A 20,797-nucleotide genomic window follows, 5' to 3' on the forward strand; every position below is an offset into this window, starting at 1 on the left:
TGAGAGCTATGGTAACTTGAATGGGAACTAAAATTTTAAAAACAAAATCAAAATGGGGTAGTGGTCAAGGAACAGGTGAGTTTGGCAAATGTTTCTTAGGAATGGGCAATACCTGAACATGCTTAACTAGTGAGGGAAGGGAGTCTCATGACTTATAAATTGGTGATAAAGTGAAGGCAGGAGATATCAATTTATTAGCATCCAAATGGTAAGTGAAAGATTGAAGTTCCATAATATGTGTAAGTTTGGGTTCTGTTCAGTGACAAAGATAATTCCTACTGATGTGCACATGCTGACATTAATATCAACACTTAAAGGCATTACACACATATAACTAGTCTTTATGCCTAAGATAGTGCAGAAATAAATTAGTAGGCTGCTAAAATTTCTCCTAGATGAATTAATTTTAAAGATTTCAGTAAACAAGGTTGTTTAATATGAGACTTTTAGCAAATATTTAATAGCATTTGTTCTGTCTCTTATTTCTCTTGCAAGAAGCCCCAATGACTTTAAAACTTAGCAGCAAAATAAGGTGTTTATAGTCTAGAAACCGCATTCTCATAAAATACATCATATTCAATGGATCAAAACTTAATCATACCTGACTTTTTCTTTGTGACACTTGGCCAGTGCTTTGCAGAGGCTAGGATCAGGACACAGATCAAGTGGAGACTGACCCTTTTTATTTCGAATGCTAAGATCAGCTCCATTAGCTGCTAAGAAGCAGGCAATAGATGCTGCACTCTTCTTCTCTGCCCCTTGTGTACCAAGTCCCATTATTAACTGAAAGAAAATAAGAATAGTGGTCATCCCTGAGAGAATATAGTTTCACATATTAACATAAAAGATGGCAAATTTAAAGTAGTTGTAAATGCTTCCTCATCCTACATGTTTAATTCCTTCATAGTTAAAATTATTTCTATTAGTCAAGGAGAAAACATGCTTTACAGCTACCTATATTCCCTGTACAATTTGTATTAAAGGTGAAAAAATTAAAATTGTCAAAATATTATGCATTTACCATCAATTGGTTAGTATTTATTAAAGGCTTGATGAGCTTTGTTTACAAGAACTATGTGATCTACCTGTTGAGGGCAAATTAAAATATTATAAACAAAACATAAAAGCTCTGAGACGACATGGGACAAGAATGTAATCAAGCAAATGTTTCCCGAAGAAGATGAGTTATGGGGAAATAATAAGGTTCAAATGAACAGAGGTGGAAACAAGTTGAATGCAGGGGGGTTAGGGAAATAGAGAGCAAAGTAATTAATCTGGTTTTTGTCAGAAACAATAAGAAATAAGGCTAGCAAATGTTGAACCTTTCATATATTTAAGTTTTTGTGTTGTACACATTAGAATCTAGCTTTTAAATGAAAAATTTTAAAATTTCAAAATATAACAGTATTCTTTCAGTTAACATCTTTGACAAAAATGATCTAGTACTGCAATAATGATAGGTAGGTTTGACATCTGAATTATTTCCTTCCAACTATTTTTTTTTTTTTTAGGCAATTGGGGTTAAGTGACTTGCCCAGGGTCACACGGCTAGTATGTGTTAAGTGTTTGTTCTGAGGCCAGATTTGAACTCAGGTCCTCCTGACTTCAGGGCCGGTGCTTTATACACTGTACCACCAAGCTGCCCCCTCCTTCCAACTATTTTAAATAAATTTCTTTCATTCCATTTTAAATAAATTTCTTTCATTCCATGCTCAAGGGGAAAAAGGCAGTTACTAAAAGAGTTTGCCAACAGTTACTGAAAAACTTGACATACTTCCTGGCAAGAACGAAGTACATACATCTATTTCCTTAAAATCGATGTTTTCAATCATCATTTTCATTTAACTACCGTGGAAAGATGAAAATTCCACTGCTTAAGGGAAAAAAGATCACTATTCCTTTTAAATTTTATGCTGATACAAAATAAAATAACATTCTCAAAAAGCTAGCTATTCTCATTTCATTTCATTAAGTTATAAAATGAAATCTTCCAGAAGACATAATAGAAAGATTTTGCATCCTGTTTGGATAAAAATATGGACCAATTGCAAACTTTCAAAGGATAAAGGGCTTATATTAAACCACTAATGTTTTAAAAAAAAAACAAAACAAAACCCAAACCCTAAGACTTCCTTACATTGCTCAGAAAAGAAAGCAAAATAAGAAATCTAAAAGAAAAGTTACCTAGTGTGCATTTTTCTTACATGATAAAGTAGTACTTATCGTTAATGAAATTCCATGCAAATATGAGACAGAAACGAGATCAGAGCTTTAAAAACTGAGTGGTGGAAGAGACAGGTAAATCTAGACACAGAATAACTCAAGCAATCCAATCTAAAAAGAACTGCAGAGCAGAATTAGCAAATGCTAAAATTAGGGCTGTAGACAAGTTGCAGGAACCATTTATCTGTCTCCTAGCCCCAATTTCTAGCAGAAAACTCTGGCTCTCATTTCATCCATTAAGTGATATCACTGGAATTTTGTAATATGTAAAGCCAAAGGTTAACACTGCCTTGGTACTATGGAGCATATATCAAGAGCTCCTGAAGACCTGCACTGACATACGAAACAGATTCAATGTATACGTCAACAGGAATTAAAGTTTTACTTTTTATTGGAATTACTTTTGCTAAATATCCAAGTAGTTCTCTTTTGACTGCATGAGAACTATAACCTCATAATCAACTCTTTAACTATAACAACACTTAAACTATGAATTCTCAACAATTGAAAGAACAAAAGCAGAACCAAAAAAGTTGTGGAGTTTGGGAGACTGGCAGTTTGCTGCTAACATGATATCAAATTCTAAAGCAAATGCAAGATCTTTCAAGTGATATATGCAGAGAGACTCTAAAAATCACTGATATCTCATACCCTTTTTGTTTCTTAAACAATTTCATCAATTTTCCTATGAATACTTCATTAGTACTTCAAAGACCCATGATTTAATTGCTAGGAGTACCATCTAAATCTACGGTTCTGTCAGGCCTTCAAAATATTCATCAAGTTTTCTCTTTTATTCTTCAGGCTAATTGTTGGTACAGAGTACAACTCCTATGTAACTTCGTACAAAGTCCTCTGTAGCCAACTGGGAAACTCAGCTAAGCCACTCTTTAGATAACATGTACATATGGCCAGAAGTTAGGCTCTAACAAACTGTGAGACAACGGGTTTCTTCCATCTCACACAGAGGCTACGATTTTAGCACTGATTATGAAAACAAATGAATGTTAAACAGCAACTCATGATGACCAGTGATATGATAAACTGAAATGTTTATCAAGACATAAAAAGTATTGACTCTTGAGTTGGAAAGGACCTCCAAGGCATCCAATCCATGCCTGAACAACAATCTCTCCTATAAATGCCCCACACATTGTCTTCCAGCCTTTTCTGAAATACCTCTGAGAAAAGGGAACCCATACTCTCCCAAGATAGTCCATTCTACTTTTGGCTAGCTCTAAATATCACAACTTTTTTTCTTCAATTAAGCCATGTATGCCTTTTAACATCTCTACGAATTGCTTCTGATTTTCATTTTGGAGGTCAGAAAGAATAAGTCTAATTCTTCTTTCATGTAACAGATCCATAATATTAAAGAGGATTATATAATCACTCTATCAGATTTAGAACTGGGAGGGAATCAACCCCCTCATCTTATGGATGAGGAAACAGAGATCAGAGAAGTAATGTGATTTGCCTGAGATCACAAGATTATAAGGGACAAAGACAGGATTAGAACTCAGACCATCTGACTCTAATCCAGCAAGCTTTCTGATACATTACCAATTGGAATCACATACCACTCTGACCCTGCAAGTCTTCTACTTTTAAGGCTAAACACCCCTCAGTTTCTTCAGCCAATTCTTACATAATATGGTCTACAGGATCTTTCAACCTAATATCACACTGTCCTGATATGTTGAAAGTGTGCACAGAAGCAGAAAAACAGAATTGCTTAGGATGAATCGTAGCTTTAAATGTACAAAGCACACTTGTAGACTGCTAGCAAACAACAGAAGCAGATAAAATAGCCCTGAAATAAGCAGTAACAAATTGGCAAACTCTTAGTGAGCAAATGCTTTAGGCAACAGAAACTTTAAGATGTAATGTCACAACAAAAGCTGCAAATCAAAATTTTCCCATCTATACAATGCAAAAGAAATTTTAAGTGATCATCATCCCCCTCAAGATATAACCACAACAAAACCTTAATAGTTTCAAGGGTGCCTTAAAAACAACAATGAATTAGCTCTGGGAATTCAAAAGGAAATGTTTTGAAGGTTCAACAAAATCATAATACACATTAGAGCTGGAAGGGATCCCAGAGGCCATATTGTCCAACTGTCCAACTCCCTCATTTTACAGATGAGAAAACTGAGACTCAGGGAAATTAAGTGGCTTGTCCAAAATCACTTTGTGTAATGTAATACCATATCAAGCTCTGAACTCAAGTCCTCTGACTTTAGAGTCAATACTCTTTCCAGGATGAGGCTGCCAACAATCTAAACATAATAACCATCAAAAGAGAAACAATATTAATCCAGGCAAAATCTACTTTGCTAATTGATTATTTTAATATTAGTATTTCAGAGACTAGCTGTGACTTGTAACAAACTTTTCTAAAATAATCTGAATATAAGAATAAAATCAGAGACTTCATGCTCACGAATTAGCCCTATAATTACTAAAACTTTATGTACTTTCTTTTACAAAGCCAGTTGACAAAGGGTAGAACAGTATTAGTATTTTTGAAGAATTGTTACTGAAATAATTTAGTAACAAATGTACCTTCAAAACTTCATACAAATTATATATGAGAAATTACTTACTGTGTTTTTGGATGGTTCCCAGGCTGTATCTACTTTCCCTACATCCTGCATATCTTGGAGCTGGCGGAGTTGTGATAAAGTATGATGTCTCAGAGCTTCATGCAATGGAGTATCCCCATCTTTATCCTGAATATCCAGTTTAGCACCTGCACGAACCAAAAGCTAAAAGGAAGAAAAAATCTCATTTAGGCAACACAACTTACTAAAGTTGTTACAGAATCAAGGACATATCACTAAACGATAGACCAAAGCATCAGCACTAAGCTACACATTTTTATTTACTCTTACAACTATTACTTTGATTATATTTCTGGGTTTTCGCATAATGAGTGATAAAATCTGATGATTCAAGTTAATATTTAACCATATTAATTTAATTCACTGACTACAAGGGTACATTAACAGTGTAATTTACAGGTTTTTTAATTTTTATTTTGAAGGGAGTAATCAATGTATGTCAACCATTTCCATTAGGAGACTAAATAATAAATTTTAGTTTCATTTGCTATAAGTGCTTGTTATTGATCCAATTTTTTTCCTACTCAATTTCCTCTCAAACAGGTTAAAATATACACAAGGCATAACAGCAACGTTCTATTGCTCCATTAATTCCTGGCATGAAGCTATTTTCTCCAAAATGATGTAGTCATTCTCACTGCATACAAATTCTAAAACCTGTAACAATGTATATATGACATAATATTACAAAGCACCACGACAGCAAATTGTGTACGCATTTTGAAAATTATATCAGATGTCAATTTTATACATTTCAATAGATAGGCAGCTATTATATGCATCCTACAGAGGATTATAGGCTTATATTTAGAATTTTGATGGATAGGGTTTAGTGAGATCTATTTCTTCTTAATGCTTTTTTCCCTAAGTCATTCCAATTGTGGTTTCAGAAACATACAAAGAATACTAAACATGAGATGTCATGTATACAGAGGAAATTACCAAAGGTATCTTCCTGCAATTAGAATTAGCCTTTCCAATCTCCTGCTGCAATTCATTAAATGGGTTCCAACTGGAAAACATCATGGGTGCTCATTTTGGTAGCACATTTACTTTTTTGCAATTATTTGAAATAGCAATAGAAATGATAGCTAAAGTAAGACTACATAGGGGAAAAAATGAAATAAACAGGGGCAAGAAAGACCAAAATTATCTCCATATGATATAATGCATGTAATATAATGTTTGCATAAAAAATAAGAAAATCAATGAAGGAAACTAATCAAGATGATTAATAGCTTCAGCAAAACAGCAGAACACAAACTAAATCAACAAAATTTAGCAGCATTTTATGTGTATATTATTAACAAAAAAAGGAAGAAAGCTAAATTCCATTTAAAGTAACTATAAAAAGGATAAAATATTTGGGAATTAAACTACCAAGACATACACAGGACCTATGTGATAAGATACTTACATGTTAGGGATAAGGGCTAGACATGATTTTCTAGGGGGTAAGGGGTATAGGGAATGGGTGAGAAACTCCCTTTTCAACTTTTAGTTTTCAGAGAGCTGCCTAGGACGAAGGGTGGTTAAATGACTTGCCCAGGGTCACACTGCCAGTGTCCAGGCTAGGTTGTTAAACTCAGGTATCCTGGCTTTAAGGCTCTTTATCTACACTGTACCACACTTGTATACAACTACAAGAAAATCTTTACAGAAATAAAGGAAGGTCTAAGTAAATAATTGGAGAAAGCAAATTGAAGCCAAATTGCAAAGTGTTTAAAAAAAGTGGAAATGGAAGCATTAAGTATAGAAAGATTTTTTTTAAGAGCTTGACTGAGAAAGGGAGAAAGGATATTAGGTGGTAAGTTGCGGGGACATTAAGATCTAGCAAGACAAATGCATCAATTGTAAAAAGGACATCACAGGCAGAGGCACTTTCACACTAATATTCTAATTAGAATGGAGGGGGTGGCTATTTGGTCTGTGCTTCTCAATATTTGGTACTTTTCTCCATGCCAGAGTGCACAAATTCTTGTTGCTTGCTTCCCATTGTGATCAAAAGTCACTTTCTGAAGTGAAAATCTCTCTACTACTTTCTTCCACATCGTTGTTCTTATCCATTTCATCTCTAACCTTTGTTAAACTTTAAAATGATACAAACGTCTGATAACTTATCTTCCTCTGATATCTGGTACCCTAGCTCTATACTGTTAAACTCTTCCTTCATCTTTTTACAACAGTTCTAATATGTGAAACTTAAGAGAAACCTGACCTTCTTTTAAAGATAATTAAAGCTTATCCTTGGCCATCTTCAACCAAAGCTGGGGTTCTTTCTCTTCCCCTCTTAGCTTCTTCCATAAACAGCAACACACTGGGTCAGACAACACAGCATCCTCATTGGTTCCCACTGCTATAATCCTTTACTATTTGAACTTCATCCCACTTATTTGCATGACCCTGTCCAGATTCTTATCAATGACCGTAGAGATGATATATTACCTTGGTGTTGAAACTGAAGGACCACCAAGCTTCCATTGGATTTGCACCTGAAAACCTCCCATATGTCCCGTGCCCACTCCCTCTCTCATTAGAATGTTGAGCTCCTTGTCTTTCTACTTGTACTCCCAGTGATTAGCACAGTGCTTTGCACTAGTAAGTGATTAATTTTTTTTTATTCATCTCACTTCTTACTTTACTGGGAAAATTTGAGTCATGTTATGAGTTCTTTAGACTAAAGAGAGAGAGAAAGAGAAATCAATGTGGGAATTTGTTTATCTGGACTTCACTTATTTGTAACAGGAGTTTTGTTTTTCTTGCTTTCTCAATGTGGGGTGGGAATGGGAGGGAAAGAATATGGTTATGAAAATAAAATAAAATTTTGTGACCAAAAGAAAAAAAAAAAAACCCTCACTTGACCCTGGCATTTCTTCAACCTATTGTTCTCCATTTCACCTGTTTCAATGCTAAACTCTTACAAAGAACAGCCTACACTTGTTGCCTATACTTTCATACACTATCTATTCATTGTTCAACCCCTTGCAATCAAGCTTCTCCTTCCCACCCTCCCACCCCCAAATATCACACTACACTATTAAAACTTCTCTCAAAGGTTGTCAGTTTATCTCTTAATTGCTATATCCATTGACCTTTTCTTTCTTTCTTTTTTTTGGGGGGGGGGGAAGGGCTAGGCCATAGAGTTAAGTGACTTGTCCAGGATCACACAGCTAGTAAGTGTCAAGTGTCTGAAGTCAGATTTGATCTTCCTGACTCTGGTGCTCTATCCACTGCACCACCTAACAGCCCCTCAATGAGCCTTTCTCAGTCCTCATCCTCCTTGATCTGTAGATTTCAGCATTGCTGATAACCTCTTCCCCTATGGATACCTTAGCTTCAGTGACAACTCCTTTTTTAGTAACCTCTGCTGACTCATAATTCATCTCCTACCCTCTGTGGTTCCCCTCAAAGAAGGTTTCAGCATAGATCATCTTCTCTTTTCTCTCCCCCATTCTATGGGTTCAATTATCACCTCTACAGAGAAAGGCCAAGGGTAGTTTAATAGAAAGCACAACTAATACTAATAAAAACGTGAGTTCAAACTCTGTCTCTAAAACTTATTAAATAAGTTCTAAGGGGTATCATCATCCCTACCTACTCCTTTAAAGGATCAAATGAGATAATATATAAAGTACTTTGCAATCATAATGAAACATATGTCAGGTATTATCATTACTATCAGTATTAAAATTTCCAGATTTATATAGGCAGTCCCTACTCTCTCACCCAAACACTAGTCCCCCAAACTAACTGGCGCTCAATGTTTGTTCTCTTCACCTCCTCTCATCACCTGAACCTCAAAATCAAAATGTTTAAAATGGAAATAATCATCTTTCCCCTTAAACTCATCGTCTCTTTCCAACGTCCCCAATCTGTTCAGAGTTCCACTCCTGCCACAGGCACCCAGGTTTAAAACTCTTCAGTCATCCTTGCCTCTCCTCTCCCTCATCTGTTCTCCTCACTGGTTGCCAAGTCACATCCATTCTGCTTTCACAGCCCCCTCTTCCATCCACTCTTATACAGGCAGTAACCTACCACCTCATGCCTAGACTGCTTTTAACACCTTCCTGACTGGTCTCCTAGCCCTCACTCTCTCTCCCTTTCTCCAAAATACCTTCACACAACTGCTGAAATAATCTTTTCCTAAAGCACAGGTCTGTCTTGCTCTCCTGCTCAGAAACGTTCCATATTGCTTCTAGGATAAAATACAAAACCTTTATTTAAACTTGGCATTTAAGGCTTGCCAAACTTACCTAACATTTATGTCTGGTCTACTTTGCCAGTCTTATGCCACATTATTTCCTTTCAAGTTCTCTAAAGTGGACTATTTACTCTCCTCCTTGTCCCCACCCACTCCCCTCTCTATGCATACAAAACAAACATCAACCATGAATACAAAGTACTCTATTCTGCTCTCTGCCTTTCAGAAGCCTTATTTTCTTTCCTTTTTTTTGGCGGGGAGGCAATCAGGCTCAAATGACTTGCCTAGGGCTCACACAGCTATTAAGAGTCTGAGGCTGGATTTGAACTCAGGTCCTCATGACGCCAGAGCTGGTGCTCTACCCACTGAACCACCTGGCTGCCCCTAGAAGCCTTACTTTCCATCAAGTCTTTGCACAGATGGCCTTTTTCACTGTAGTTTCCCCTGATCCTCAAAGCTGAAAGTGTTCTCTCCCTCAGATATTCCTACAACAATGAACCTGGATCTCCCCTTTGTTCTCCAATTTATATTTTAGGGATTTACACAAGCTGTTCTTAATCCCTGAGATGCACTCCCTCTTCCCCACCTTTTACAATCCTTATGCACCTTGAAACCTCAGCTCAGAGAATCTTCCCTGAATGCCCCAGCTGAAATTATTCCCACCTGCCTCAACTATTCCTGGAACACTTAGGCAACATCTCTCCTTTGTCTCTATCATATCCTTTTTTCTACTATATTTATAGATGTACATCTCACCTGGTAGAAACTCCTTAAGGACAAGGACTACATGTCATTTTTATTTTCATATCCCCAGCTCCTAAAACAACGTCTGCACATAGCAGACATTTAGTAAGGATGTGGTAAATTTCTTAGGGAAAAAGGAAAGAAAAGCACTTGTTAAAAACAAGCAACCTAAAATACTTATTTGAAGTGAATATTTTAGGAGATAATCTGTTTAATCATTTCATTGCTAAAATGACCAAATTACTGAAATATAAATATTTTAGTATTTTAATATTTGCAATAGTATATGTATAAAATCAAAGATGTAAAGTATAGTCAAACCTCCATTATAATCTGCCATCCTCCAATTTGAAATTACTTTCTATCTTAAATTGGAATCACCCCTGGTTGCCATATTTCCCCAATTGCCAGGATATCAAGTGTTTGCTGGTCAAGGTGATTTCTAGGTGCTTTTGTGGCCTCTTCACTGTGTATTCATCATACTCTCCCATGTTCACCTTTGCACTAACAACACTGATAATTCACATTTAAGATGATTTTATTCTGAAGGTCTTATTGAACTCTTTATAAAATTTCATTACTTCAGCCTCTGCAAAAGATGTTGGCACATAAGTACAATTATCTTCATGGTGATATTTTTTTAAATGCTCATTATAAGTACTGACAAATATATAACCAACTATTCTATGAAATATATCTCCTTGCCTTAGGGAACACAATAAAACTGATTCCATGAATTTTTTTATTAGCTTCTTCTAGGAAGATAAGAACTATCCTTCAATTTAGATGCAGCTTCTTTTTGTCTTCTGGTATCAAACATGGTGAGAATACTGACATCAATAATATTTAACTTCTCTAGAACAGTGTTCACCCAATGGTCACTGGACAAGGGTCTCACATTTGGAACAGCACATCTAAGTTAATGTTTCTTTTAGACTCTCTACAAATTACATGATTGATTGCTCTCTGTCCCCTTTTCCACTACCTGAACATCATCACTGCAGAGTAGAACATACAAAACTAAAAGCCATTTCAGTTTTTTTCTTTGCTTCATGGATTGCCATTACGAAATAACTTATCACCTAATGGCCAACCTACTGGAGATGAGCTTCTCTGAACTTGGATAGAATGGTCCCTGCAGACATTCATTTATTGCCAGGACCTGACAGAATCTGACATACATAGGTACAGCTTCCAATAACCCAGGGTTCCCTCTACACCACGGTGAGATATTAGAGTAGGCTCTCATGGAGTGAAAAACAAGAAAGTTCAGAGAGAGACCCAATTAAGACTTTTTGCTGATCCCGCATAAGCTAGTTCCTCAAACACAAAAATTACTCTGTACTTTATATTTTGCATCCTCTAAAAGAATATATGCTCAATGCAATCTGAAATTATGCCATAAGGGCTATAAAATTGTGCATACCCTTTGACCCAGCAATACCACTTCTAGGTCTATATCCCAAAGAGATCACTGATCCACTTGTACAAAAATATTTATAGCAGCTCTTATTTTTTTATTTTTATTTTTAAAATTAATTTATTTTTAATTATCAACAATCATTTCTATAAGCTTTTGAGTTTTAAATTTTTCTCCCACTCCCTCTCCAAGACAGTGCGCAATCTGATATAGGCTATACATATACATTCCTATTAAACATATTTTCACATTAGTGATGTTGTAAGAAGAATTAGAATCAACAGGAGGAACCACCAGAAAGAGGAAACAAAACACAATAGAAGAAAAAAAATAGCAAATAGTATGCTTCGATCTGTATTCAAATTCCATAGTTCTTTCTTCCTATGTAGATAGCATTTTCCATCATGAGGCCTTTGGAGATGTCTTAGATCCTTGTACGGCTGAGAAGGGTTAAGTCTATCAATATTAGTCATCACACAATGTGGCTGTTACTTTGTACAACGTTCTCCTGGTCTGCTCACTTTACTCAGCATCAGTTTATGTAAGCTTTCCAGGTTTTTGTGAAGTCAGCCTGTACATCATTTCTTTTTTTTTTTTAATTTTTTTTTATTAATTTATTTTGATTTATCAACAATCACTTCTATAAGCTTTTGAGTTTTAAATTTTTCTCCCACTCCCTCTCCAAGACAGTGTGCAATCTGATATAGGCTACATATATACATTCTTATTAAACATATTTTCACATTAGTGATGTTGTAAAGAATTAGAACCAACAGGAGGAACCACCAGAAAGAGGAAACAAAACTCAACAGAAGAGAAAAAAAAAATAGCAAATAGTATGCTTCAATGTGCATTCAAATTCCATAGTTCTTTCTTTGGATGTAGATAGCAGTTTCCATCATGAAGCCTTTGGAGATATCTTGGATAATTGTATTGCTGGGAAGGGTTAAGTTTATTGATATTAGTCATCGCACAACGTGGCTGTTATTTTGTACAACATTCTCCTGGTTCTGCTCACTTCACTCAGCATCAGACCATACAAGTCTTTCCAGGTTTTTCTGAAATCAGCCTGTTCATCATTTCTTACAGCACAATAGTATTCCATCACATTCATATACCACAACTTGTTCAGCCATTTCCCAATTGATGGGCATCCTCTCAATTTCCAATTCTTTGCCACCACAACAACAGCTGCTATAAATATTTTTGTACATGTGGGTCCTTTTCCCATTTGTATGATCTCTGTGGGATATAGCCCTAAAAGTGCTACTGCTGGGTCAAAGGGTATGCACATTTTTATAGCTCTATGGGCATAGTTCCAAATTGCTCTCCAAAATGGCTGGATCATTTCACAACTCCACCAACAATGCATTAGTGTTCCAATTTTCCCATATCTTCTCCAACATTTATTATTTTCCTGTTTTGTCATGTTGGCCAATCTGATAGGTGTGATGTGGTACCTCAGAGTTGTTTTGATTTGCATTTCTCTAATCGATAGTGATTTAGAGCATTTTTTCATATGACTACAGATGGCTTTAATTTCTTCATCTGAGAACTGTCTGTTCATATCCTTTGACCATTGATCAATTGAGGAATGACTTGTATTCTTATAAATTTGACTTAACTCTCTATATATTTTAGAAATGAGGCCCTTAGAAGAGAGATTGGTTGTAAAAATTCTTTCCCAGTTTTCTACTTTCCTTCTAATCTTGGTGGCACTGGCTTTGTACAAAAACTTTTCAATTTAATGTAATCAAAGTTATCCATTTTGCTTTTTGTAATATTCTCTATCTCCTGTTTGGTCATGAATTCTTCTGTTCTCCATAAATCTGATAGGTAAACTATTCCTTGCTCTCTCAGTTTGCTTACAGTATTAGCCTTTATATCTAAATCATGAACCCATTTTGACTTTATTTTGGTATATGGCATGAGATTTTGATCTATGCCTAGTTTCTGCCATACTCTTTTCCAGTTTTCCCAACAGTTTTTGTCAAAGAGTGAGTTCTTATCCCAGAAGCTGGGGTCTTTGGGTTTATCAAATAATAGATTACTATAGTCATTGACTACTGTGTCTTGCATAATTAACCTATTCCACTGATCCACCACTCTATTTCTTAGCCAGTACCAAGCAGTTTTGATGATTGCTGTATAGCAGCTTTTATTGTGGTGGCAAAGAATTAATTGGAAATTGAGAGGATGTCCATCACCTGGGGAATGGCTGAAAAAGTTGTGGTATATGAATGTAAGAAATGATGAGCAGGCAAACTTCAGAAAAACCCGGAAAGAGTTATATGAACTGATGCAGAGTGAAATGAGCAGAGCCATGAGAACACTGTACACAGTAACAGCCACACTGTGAGATGACTGACTTTGATAGACTTGGCTCTTCTCAGCAATGCAAGGATCTAAGACAACTCCAAAAGACTCATGATGGAAAATGCTATCCACATCCAGAGAAAGCACTGTGGAGGAGTCTGAATGCAGATGGAAGCATACTATTTGCTCTCCTTTTCCTTTGTTGTTCGGTTTTATTGTTTCATTCTCCTGGTTCCTCCCTTTAGGTCTAATTGTTCTTTACATCATGACTAATGGGAAAATATGCTTAATAACAATGTATGGGTAGAGCCTATATCAGATTGTATGCTGCGTTGCAAGGAATGAGAGGGCAGGGGAAAAAATTTAAAACTCAAAATCTTATGGAAGTGTATGCTGAAGACTAAAAATAAATAAATTATTTTTAAAAAAAGAATATATGCTCAATGAATGCAGGTACTGTTTCATTTTCTCAAATCTTTCCTCAGAACCTAGCACAATGTCCAGCATATAAAATGACAATAAACTCTCATTGATTAATTGATCCTTAACCATTTAAGGGTTAAATTGGAAAGATCACAGAAGACAGAAAAGTTAAGATTACTATAACAAAATATATTCTCTGCCAATGATAATAAAAGCACCAAATTTAGACTATAACATCAGTTCCCAAGGTGCTATATGAGGAAGCAAAATTGACACTAAAGAAAACAAAGACAGGAAGAGAGCTGGCTAGACTGAGCATACTACAAAGAAAAGTCTGCACTAGAAAGCAATACAATTTTTTGGTGCATTAGGGAGATTAATTTGAGAGAGATTAAGTTAACCATAAGAATTTAAGGGAGATTAAATGAATCCTGAAAATTTCAAGATAACTGAAAGAGAGAAGAATAACACTTGGGAAAATCATTTATTTTATCACTACTGAAAAAAGATGATCTACTCCAAAACATGTAAGTAATCAAAAGATATGAGCAAGTACTTTTCAAATAAAGAAATGCAAGTTACTAAAAAATATTAAATAATATTCATAATAAGAAAGAATTGCTCATAATAAGAAAAATGCAAATTAAAATCATAATAGCTAACACATAGTACTTCACAATTCCATCAGGTAGATGCTATTATTATCCCCATTTTACAGGCTATAAAACTGAGGTTGAGAGAGATTAAATAACTTGTCCAGGGTCATAAAGGTGGCTAAGGCAGGACGCAAACTCAAATCTGCATGTATTTTGCACTCAAAATGTCATCAAAGTGACCAAAAAAGGAAAAACAACAGTTCTCAGCAACAGCTGCGAGAAGACAGGCCCACTGATGGTAGAGCTGTGAAATGCTCCAACTATTCCTGAAAACAATTTTGAAGTTAAATCCAAAAAGTGAATAAACTGCATATCCTTTAATCCAGTAGTAGAACTATTAAACACATACCACAGAGTGGTCAAAGAAAAAAGGGAATGAATCCACATGTACAAAATATGTCTGTCAACACTGCACATTGTAGCAAAGAACTAGAAACAAAGTAGGTACCCCCTTCAATTGAGGAATGGTTAATTAAAATATGGTATATGAATGTAAGGGCAGTTAGGAGGCTGGATAAAATGGATAAAGTGGATAAAGGACCTGGCCTGGAATTAGGAAGACTCATCTTCCTGAGTTCAAATCTGGCCTCAGATACTAGTTAGCTGTGTGACCCTGAGCAAGTCACTTAAACCTGTTTGCCCCAGTTTCGTCATCTGTAAAATGAGCTGGAGAAGTAAATGACAAACCACTCCAGTATCTCTGCCAAGAAAGCCCCAAATGGGGACAGAAAGAATTGGATACAACTGAAAAATGACTGAACAACACCAAACATATGATGTAAATATGACTGCCACATAAGAAATGATGAACATGAGTGAAGGATTCAGAAAGACTTGTATGAACTAATACAGAGTGAATTAAGAAGAGAACAATTTACGTGATGATCACAATAATGTAAAAGAAAATGACTCTGAAAGACTTCAGAATTCTGATCAATGAAATGACCAATCACGACTTCAGAGATGATGAAGCATGCCTCCCATCCCTTGCCAGAAAGATTAACTAGATGTCTAGAATGAGACACTCGTTTTCAGAGATGGCGAAATTGATGATCTGATTGCTTGGATATAATTATTTGTTTTAAGGAAAAAGGGGAGGAGCTGGATGTTCAAAACAAAATTTATATTTCCCAAAAATCTACCCCTCCTCCCAACTTTCCTATTCTGTTGAGAACATTACTGTCCTTCCACTCACCTAAGCTAGCAATCTATGAGTCACCCACGCCTATTTCTTCTCTCTTACCTCCCTCCTCCCACCCAATCAGCTGTCACGTTTTGCTGAATCTATCTCAGCATCTCCTGTCACATAATTCTATTGATTACAGAGTTATAGAGCCTCTTCACCAGTTAAGGCTCTCATTACCTCTCAATGGACTATTGCAATAGTTTCATATTTGCTGTCTATTTCAGTTGCTCAGTGCTGCTAAACTGATATTCCTAAAACATGCCTGACCATGTCACAACTTCACTCAAAAAATGATCAGCGTCTCCCAATTCTTAGAAAATGCAAAATAATCAGTACAACATTTAAAGTCCCGCTCAGGAACCAGGAGAACACTGTGCACAGTAACAGTAATATTGTATGATAATCTACTATGAATAACTTAACTATCCTTAGCAATACAACGATCCAAGACAATTCTGTAGGACTTATGATGAAAGGTGCCATCCATCTCCAGAGGAAAAAACTGGCAGAGCCTGAATGCAGGTCAAAGATATTTTTTCTTTTCATGAGTTTTTTTGGTCTGTGTTTTCTTTCACAGAATGCCTTATGTGGAAATGTGTTCTGCACGACTACACACGTATAACCCATGTCAAATGCCTGTCTTCTCAATGGGAGGTGGGGAGAATTTGGAATTCAAAGTTTTGGAGGAAAAAAGAATGTTAAAATTGTTTTTACATGTAATTGGGAAAAAATAAAATATTAAACTAAGAGAAAGTCCTGCTTCATTTGGCTCCCACCTCCTTTATAGTTTTGTTTAATTTCATATTACACACCCCCCCTTACATTCTCCATTTCAGCAAAATTGGCCTACCAGCTGCTCCCTATACAGAACATGCCATTTCACAGTCCTGTACCTTTGCAAGGCAGTCTCCCCATGTTTAGAATGGCCTCATTTTTCACCTCCATATTTCAGAATCTTTAGTTTGATTCAAGACAGGGATTATTATAGACGGCCTTTCTTATTTCATCTGTTCCCTCTCTAACACTCTTACCTCAACCCTAACCACACTTCTCTTCTCTGATTTTGTGTTGCTTGGTACTTTTTTTGTTGATATCTGTAATTTCAGTGACATAGAAAATTCTTAGTAAAGAAACTCCCTCTACCAATGTAAATCAGCAAAAGCTCTTCAGTTTGAATTCTTAAGAGAGTTTCCTGAGGCACTGACACATTAAGGGACTTTCCCTTGAGACACTATATGTGAGGACTTGAGTCTTTCTGATTCCTTGGCCTAGCTCTCACTTCATTAGAACACAGTTGCCTCTGCATTATTTTAGAATATATTTGGATGATGATGATAGCAGAAGCATTTATATAGTGCTTTAAGGCTTACAAAGTGCTTTGCAACAATTATCTCATTTGATCTTAACAACAACTTTACATAGTAGGTGTTATTATTATCCTCATTTTATAGGAAGAAAATGAGGCAAACGTGGTAAGTGACTTGCCCAGGTTCACACAGCTAGTAAGCATCTGTTGCAGAATTTGAACTTGGGTCTTCCTGGCTCCAAGTTCAGTATTCTATCCAGTATCTACCTACTCATCTGCATACATGTGCCTACACAGCAAAACATAAACTCCTTGGAAGCAGGGCCTATTTGATCTGTCTTTGTATTCTCAGTGCCTAGTGTAGGGTCTTGGACATAGTATACACTTAATTAAATTAAGTTCTTTAGAATTTAATGGAATTAAAGTAGAAGGAATGGCACTTCATTTGGGAAACTGCTCAGTCCTTTTAGCAACATTACACTGTTACCTAAAACAAAGGCCCATCTTTCGAACACCAATATATTTTAAATTATGCTATACAGCCATAAAAAATCGACTATCTCAGTCTTCAAAAAATTAAAGTTGCTAGTCCCAACCAAAGATCAATGGAGAGATATACAGGAGGCTTAGGTAGGCTGCAATATATTATAAATATATAACTGTAGAAGAGAAAATATATTTACCAGAAAAGAAAGGCAGCCAGTCATGCAGCTTAACTTAAAGTGAAACTCCATGCTTCACTGGCACATGTGCTATCAAATGATCTACAAGTTGCTCCAGAACACAGGATACACACCTTGCACCCCACTGAGGGATTAGACAAGAGATACATAGGATGAGAAGGGATAAATGGGTGGAGAGGTTGTGAAATGAACTGTTGGACTGGAAGAAGTACCTATATCAATAAGAGCACAGATCCACTGAAGCAATCAAAAATGAAGGGAAAAACAGAATTATATTTCTACTGGGAATGTATTTTTAATCTCATAATTGAATACAGACATATTTGATGTTCCAAGAATTTGTAATACGGCTAGCAAAGTAACAAAACCACATAATAAATACTTCACTCAATAGGTTCCTACAGATACATACTGTCCTTCCCTATTTGTTATTCAATTCGTCCCAGCTGAAAATTAACATCAATCCTCAGAAACACACCAAATACCAGCCTACCCAACTCTCAATCTACTGTCCCACAGAGTCAACAACTTTGAGGCTTAAAATAGGATTCAATATGTCCAAAATGCCTGTCTAATTAAAATACAAATATGTGCATACAAGAAATATCTTACCCTGACTATTTGAGTGTGTTGTCGTTCAACAGCAAGGTGTAGTGCTGTTTGCTGGTTCACATTCTGGATATCCAGGTTTGCATTTCCCTGAAAAAAGGGGGCATATGTATTTTACAAGAACAAATTTCTGGCAAAATGTCAAGAGCAATACTATAGTCTTATCTAAGTCATTTCTCAAATTTCACACCTTTATAAAAATGTATTAAAAATGTATAAGCAATTAAAGCAATAGTAACCAACACAGTTTATGGATGTAATCATGAGAAGAAAATGCCTTAAAATACAAACAGAAAAAATAAAGGAATGGAAGCCCCAGGTTTGGTACAAAGACAAGAACTCAATGGTATCTTCTTCTCTCTTTTCCATTTCAGTCCCGTTAGCATAAAGTAGATAAAATCAATAAATGTTATTTATAGACCATCATCAGTTATCTTTTCTCCATTCTGCATAGCCATATCCTTATGAAAGAATACAACTCACATATATACATACTTATTTCCAAAACAGGCAAAATAAAGCCATGTTACTCTTCTCTTCCTTGAAATGGACATGGTATCATACTATCCTGGGGAAGGGATGAGAGAAATGGAGAATGGTGAAAGGGCACACAGAGCATCCTAGAGGAAATCTTTTAGACTATATATCATTGCCTGCTCACAATCCAGTGCCATAATCATTTATTAAGTGCCAGTTACTAAGTACATAAGACATTATAACAAGTGCTAGAGTTGCAAACACAAAAACTAAGAACAGTCCCTGATCTCAAAGAACTTATTACCTAATAGGAAGATACAGCATGTAACTGGTTAAGAATCAACATGTAATATGAGGAAGGAGAGAGCATCAATTATGAGGAAAAATCAGGAAAGGCTTCCAGTTGGAGCTGGCACATGAACAGTATCCACTAAAGCTAAGAATTCTCTCTCTGTCTCTCTTTTTGGGCAACTAGGGTTAAGTGACTTGCCCAGGGTCACACAGCTAGTAAGTGTCAAGTGTTTGGTCTGAGGCTGAATTCGAACTCAGTTCCTCCTCACTCCAGGGCTGGTGCTTTATCTAATGCGTCCCCTAGCTGCCCCTAAACCTAAGAATTCTTGAGCAGGGGCAGTAAGGAGAAGATTCATCCCCACCACTGGGGAGCCTGAGCAAAGGTTCAGGGACAAGAGAGAGAATGCTTAGTTGAAGAAACAATTAGGCAAGTTAGCCAAAACACAGAATACTCAAAGCATAAAAGAGAGTAATGTGAAATAAATCTATCAAGGGAAATTAGAGTCTTTTATGAAGGGCTTTAAATACAAAGCTGAGATACCTGTTCCACTTTCTCACAAAGCTGGCCTGTGTAGTACGTCAGGGACAACTCCAGGTTAAGGCTGTTAGATAAGTCCTTGCCCAGCTGCTCTACTCTCACTGTCCCCTTCCAGCCTGTTCCCTCCTTCTACACCAGGAAGTTCCCCTTCTGGACTGCTATCTTCATCCCTCTACACTAGCTCCCCTTCTGGCCTGCTTTCTCTTCTCCACAACCACTCGTGCTGATTGTCCTGCCCCTACGTAAATATCCCCCTTTCTTCTTCCCTTGCTCCCCAAACTCTCCTTGATTTCTAGCTCCCCTTTACATTTTATCTTCTCCTAGCAGAAAGTAAGTTCTTTGAGGGTAGGGACTGTCTTGTATTTTGGTTTTTGTACCACCAGTGCTTAGTACAGTGCCTGGCATATAATAAATGCTTAGTAAATATACAATCTATCCAGTTATGTTACCAGAGAAGCAAAAAGAACCAGTCAAAGTTCTCTAACAAGAGAATGATGCTTAGACTTGTGACTTAGCAGAATTATTATGGCAACTGTTTGAAAGATAAATGAAAGAGGAGTGAGATGGAAAAGTCTGCTTAGGAAAGCAATGTAATAATCCAGTCTAGGGGTTATGAAGGCCTTACCTAAAGTAGTCCCCAATGAATAAGGAAGATATTTCAAAAGACTTTAGTAAATGGTTGGATTGGATGGTGGTGGGAAGGTCAAAGAGAGAGTGAGTAGAGAAAACAGAAGTTTGATTGGAGGAGGGATAGGTTTGGGAGAAAGATTAAGTTTCCTTCTAGAACAAACTTATACCTAGTCTCCATTTACTTCTTTTTTTATGTCCACATCACCTCCCTGAAGGCAGAAATTGTCTCACTTGTTTTCTATTTGTATCCCCAGGCACAAGATAAGAGCTTAATAAATGCTGTGATTCATTATATCATGAAAAGGTAATTTTACTTCATTAAAAGGAATCTAGCAGTCTGGTTGAGAGTTTTTTTTTTCTCTTTTAAATACATCTTTTTATTGATGCTTTGAATAATGATTTGTCCTCAAAATGTAATCAATTTTCATGAGAAATGACCAAAAATAGAGCATGGGAAGAAAAAAAAA

The 20,797-nt window shown here is 36.2% G+C and overlaps 1 protein-coding gene across 1 annotated transcript in view; it reads right to left on the minus strand.

The window, feature by feature from the left end:
* The window catches only part of LOC114031822 (E3 ubiquitin-protein ligase MIB1), a 144,243-nt gene that overhangs the window by 23,240 nt on the left and 100,206 nt on the right, over positions 1-20,797 (minus strand). Inside the window, exons 14-16 of the mRNA XM_027846954.1 lie at positions 18,398-18,484; positions 4,833-4,994; positions 602-783 (exon numbers count right to left, since the gene is read on the minus strand). Coding sequence (XP_027702755.1) covers positions 602-783; positions 4,833-4,994; positions 18,398-18,484 — 431 coding nt within the window. The remainder of the gene's footprint in view (positions 1-601; positions 784-4,832; positions 4,995-18,397; positions 18,485-20,797) is intronic.

Source organism: Vombatus ursinus, unplaced genomic scaffold (assembly GCF_900497805.2).
Source record: "Vombatus ursinus unplaced genomic scaffold, bare-nosed wombat genome assembly UNPS02015255.1, whole genome shotgun sequence".
NCBI lineage: Eukaryota > Metazoa > Chordata > Mammalia > Diprotodontia > Vombatidae > Vombatus > Vombatus ursinus.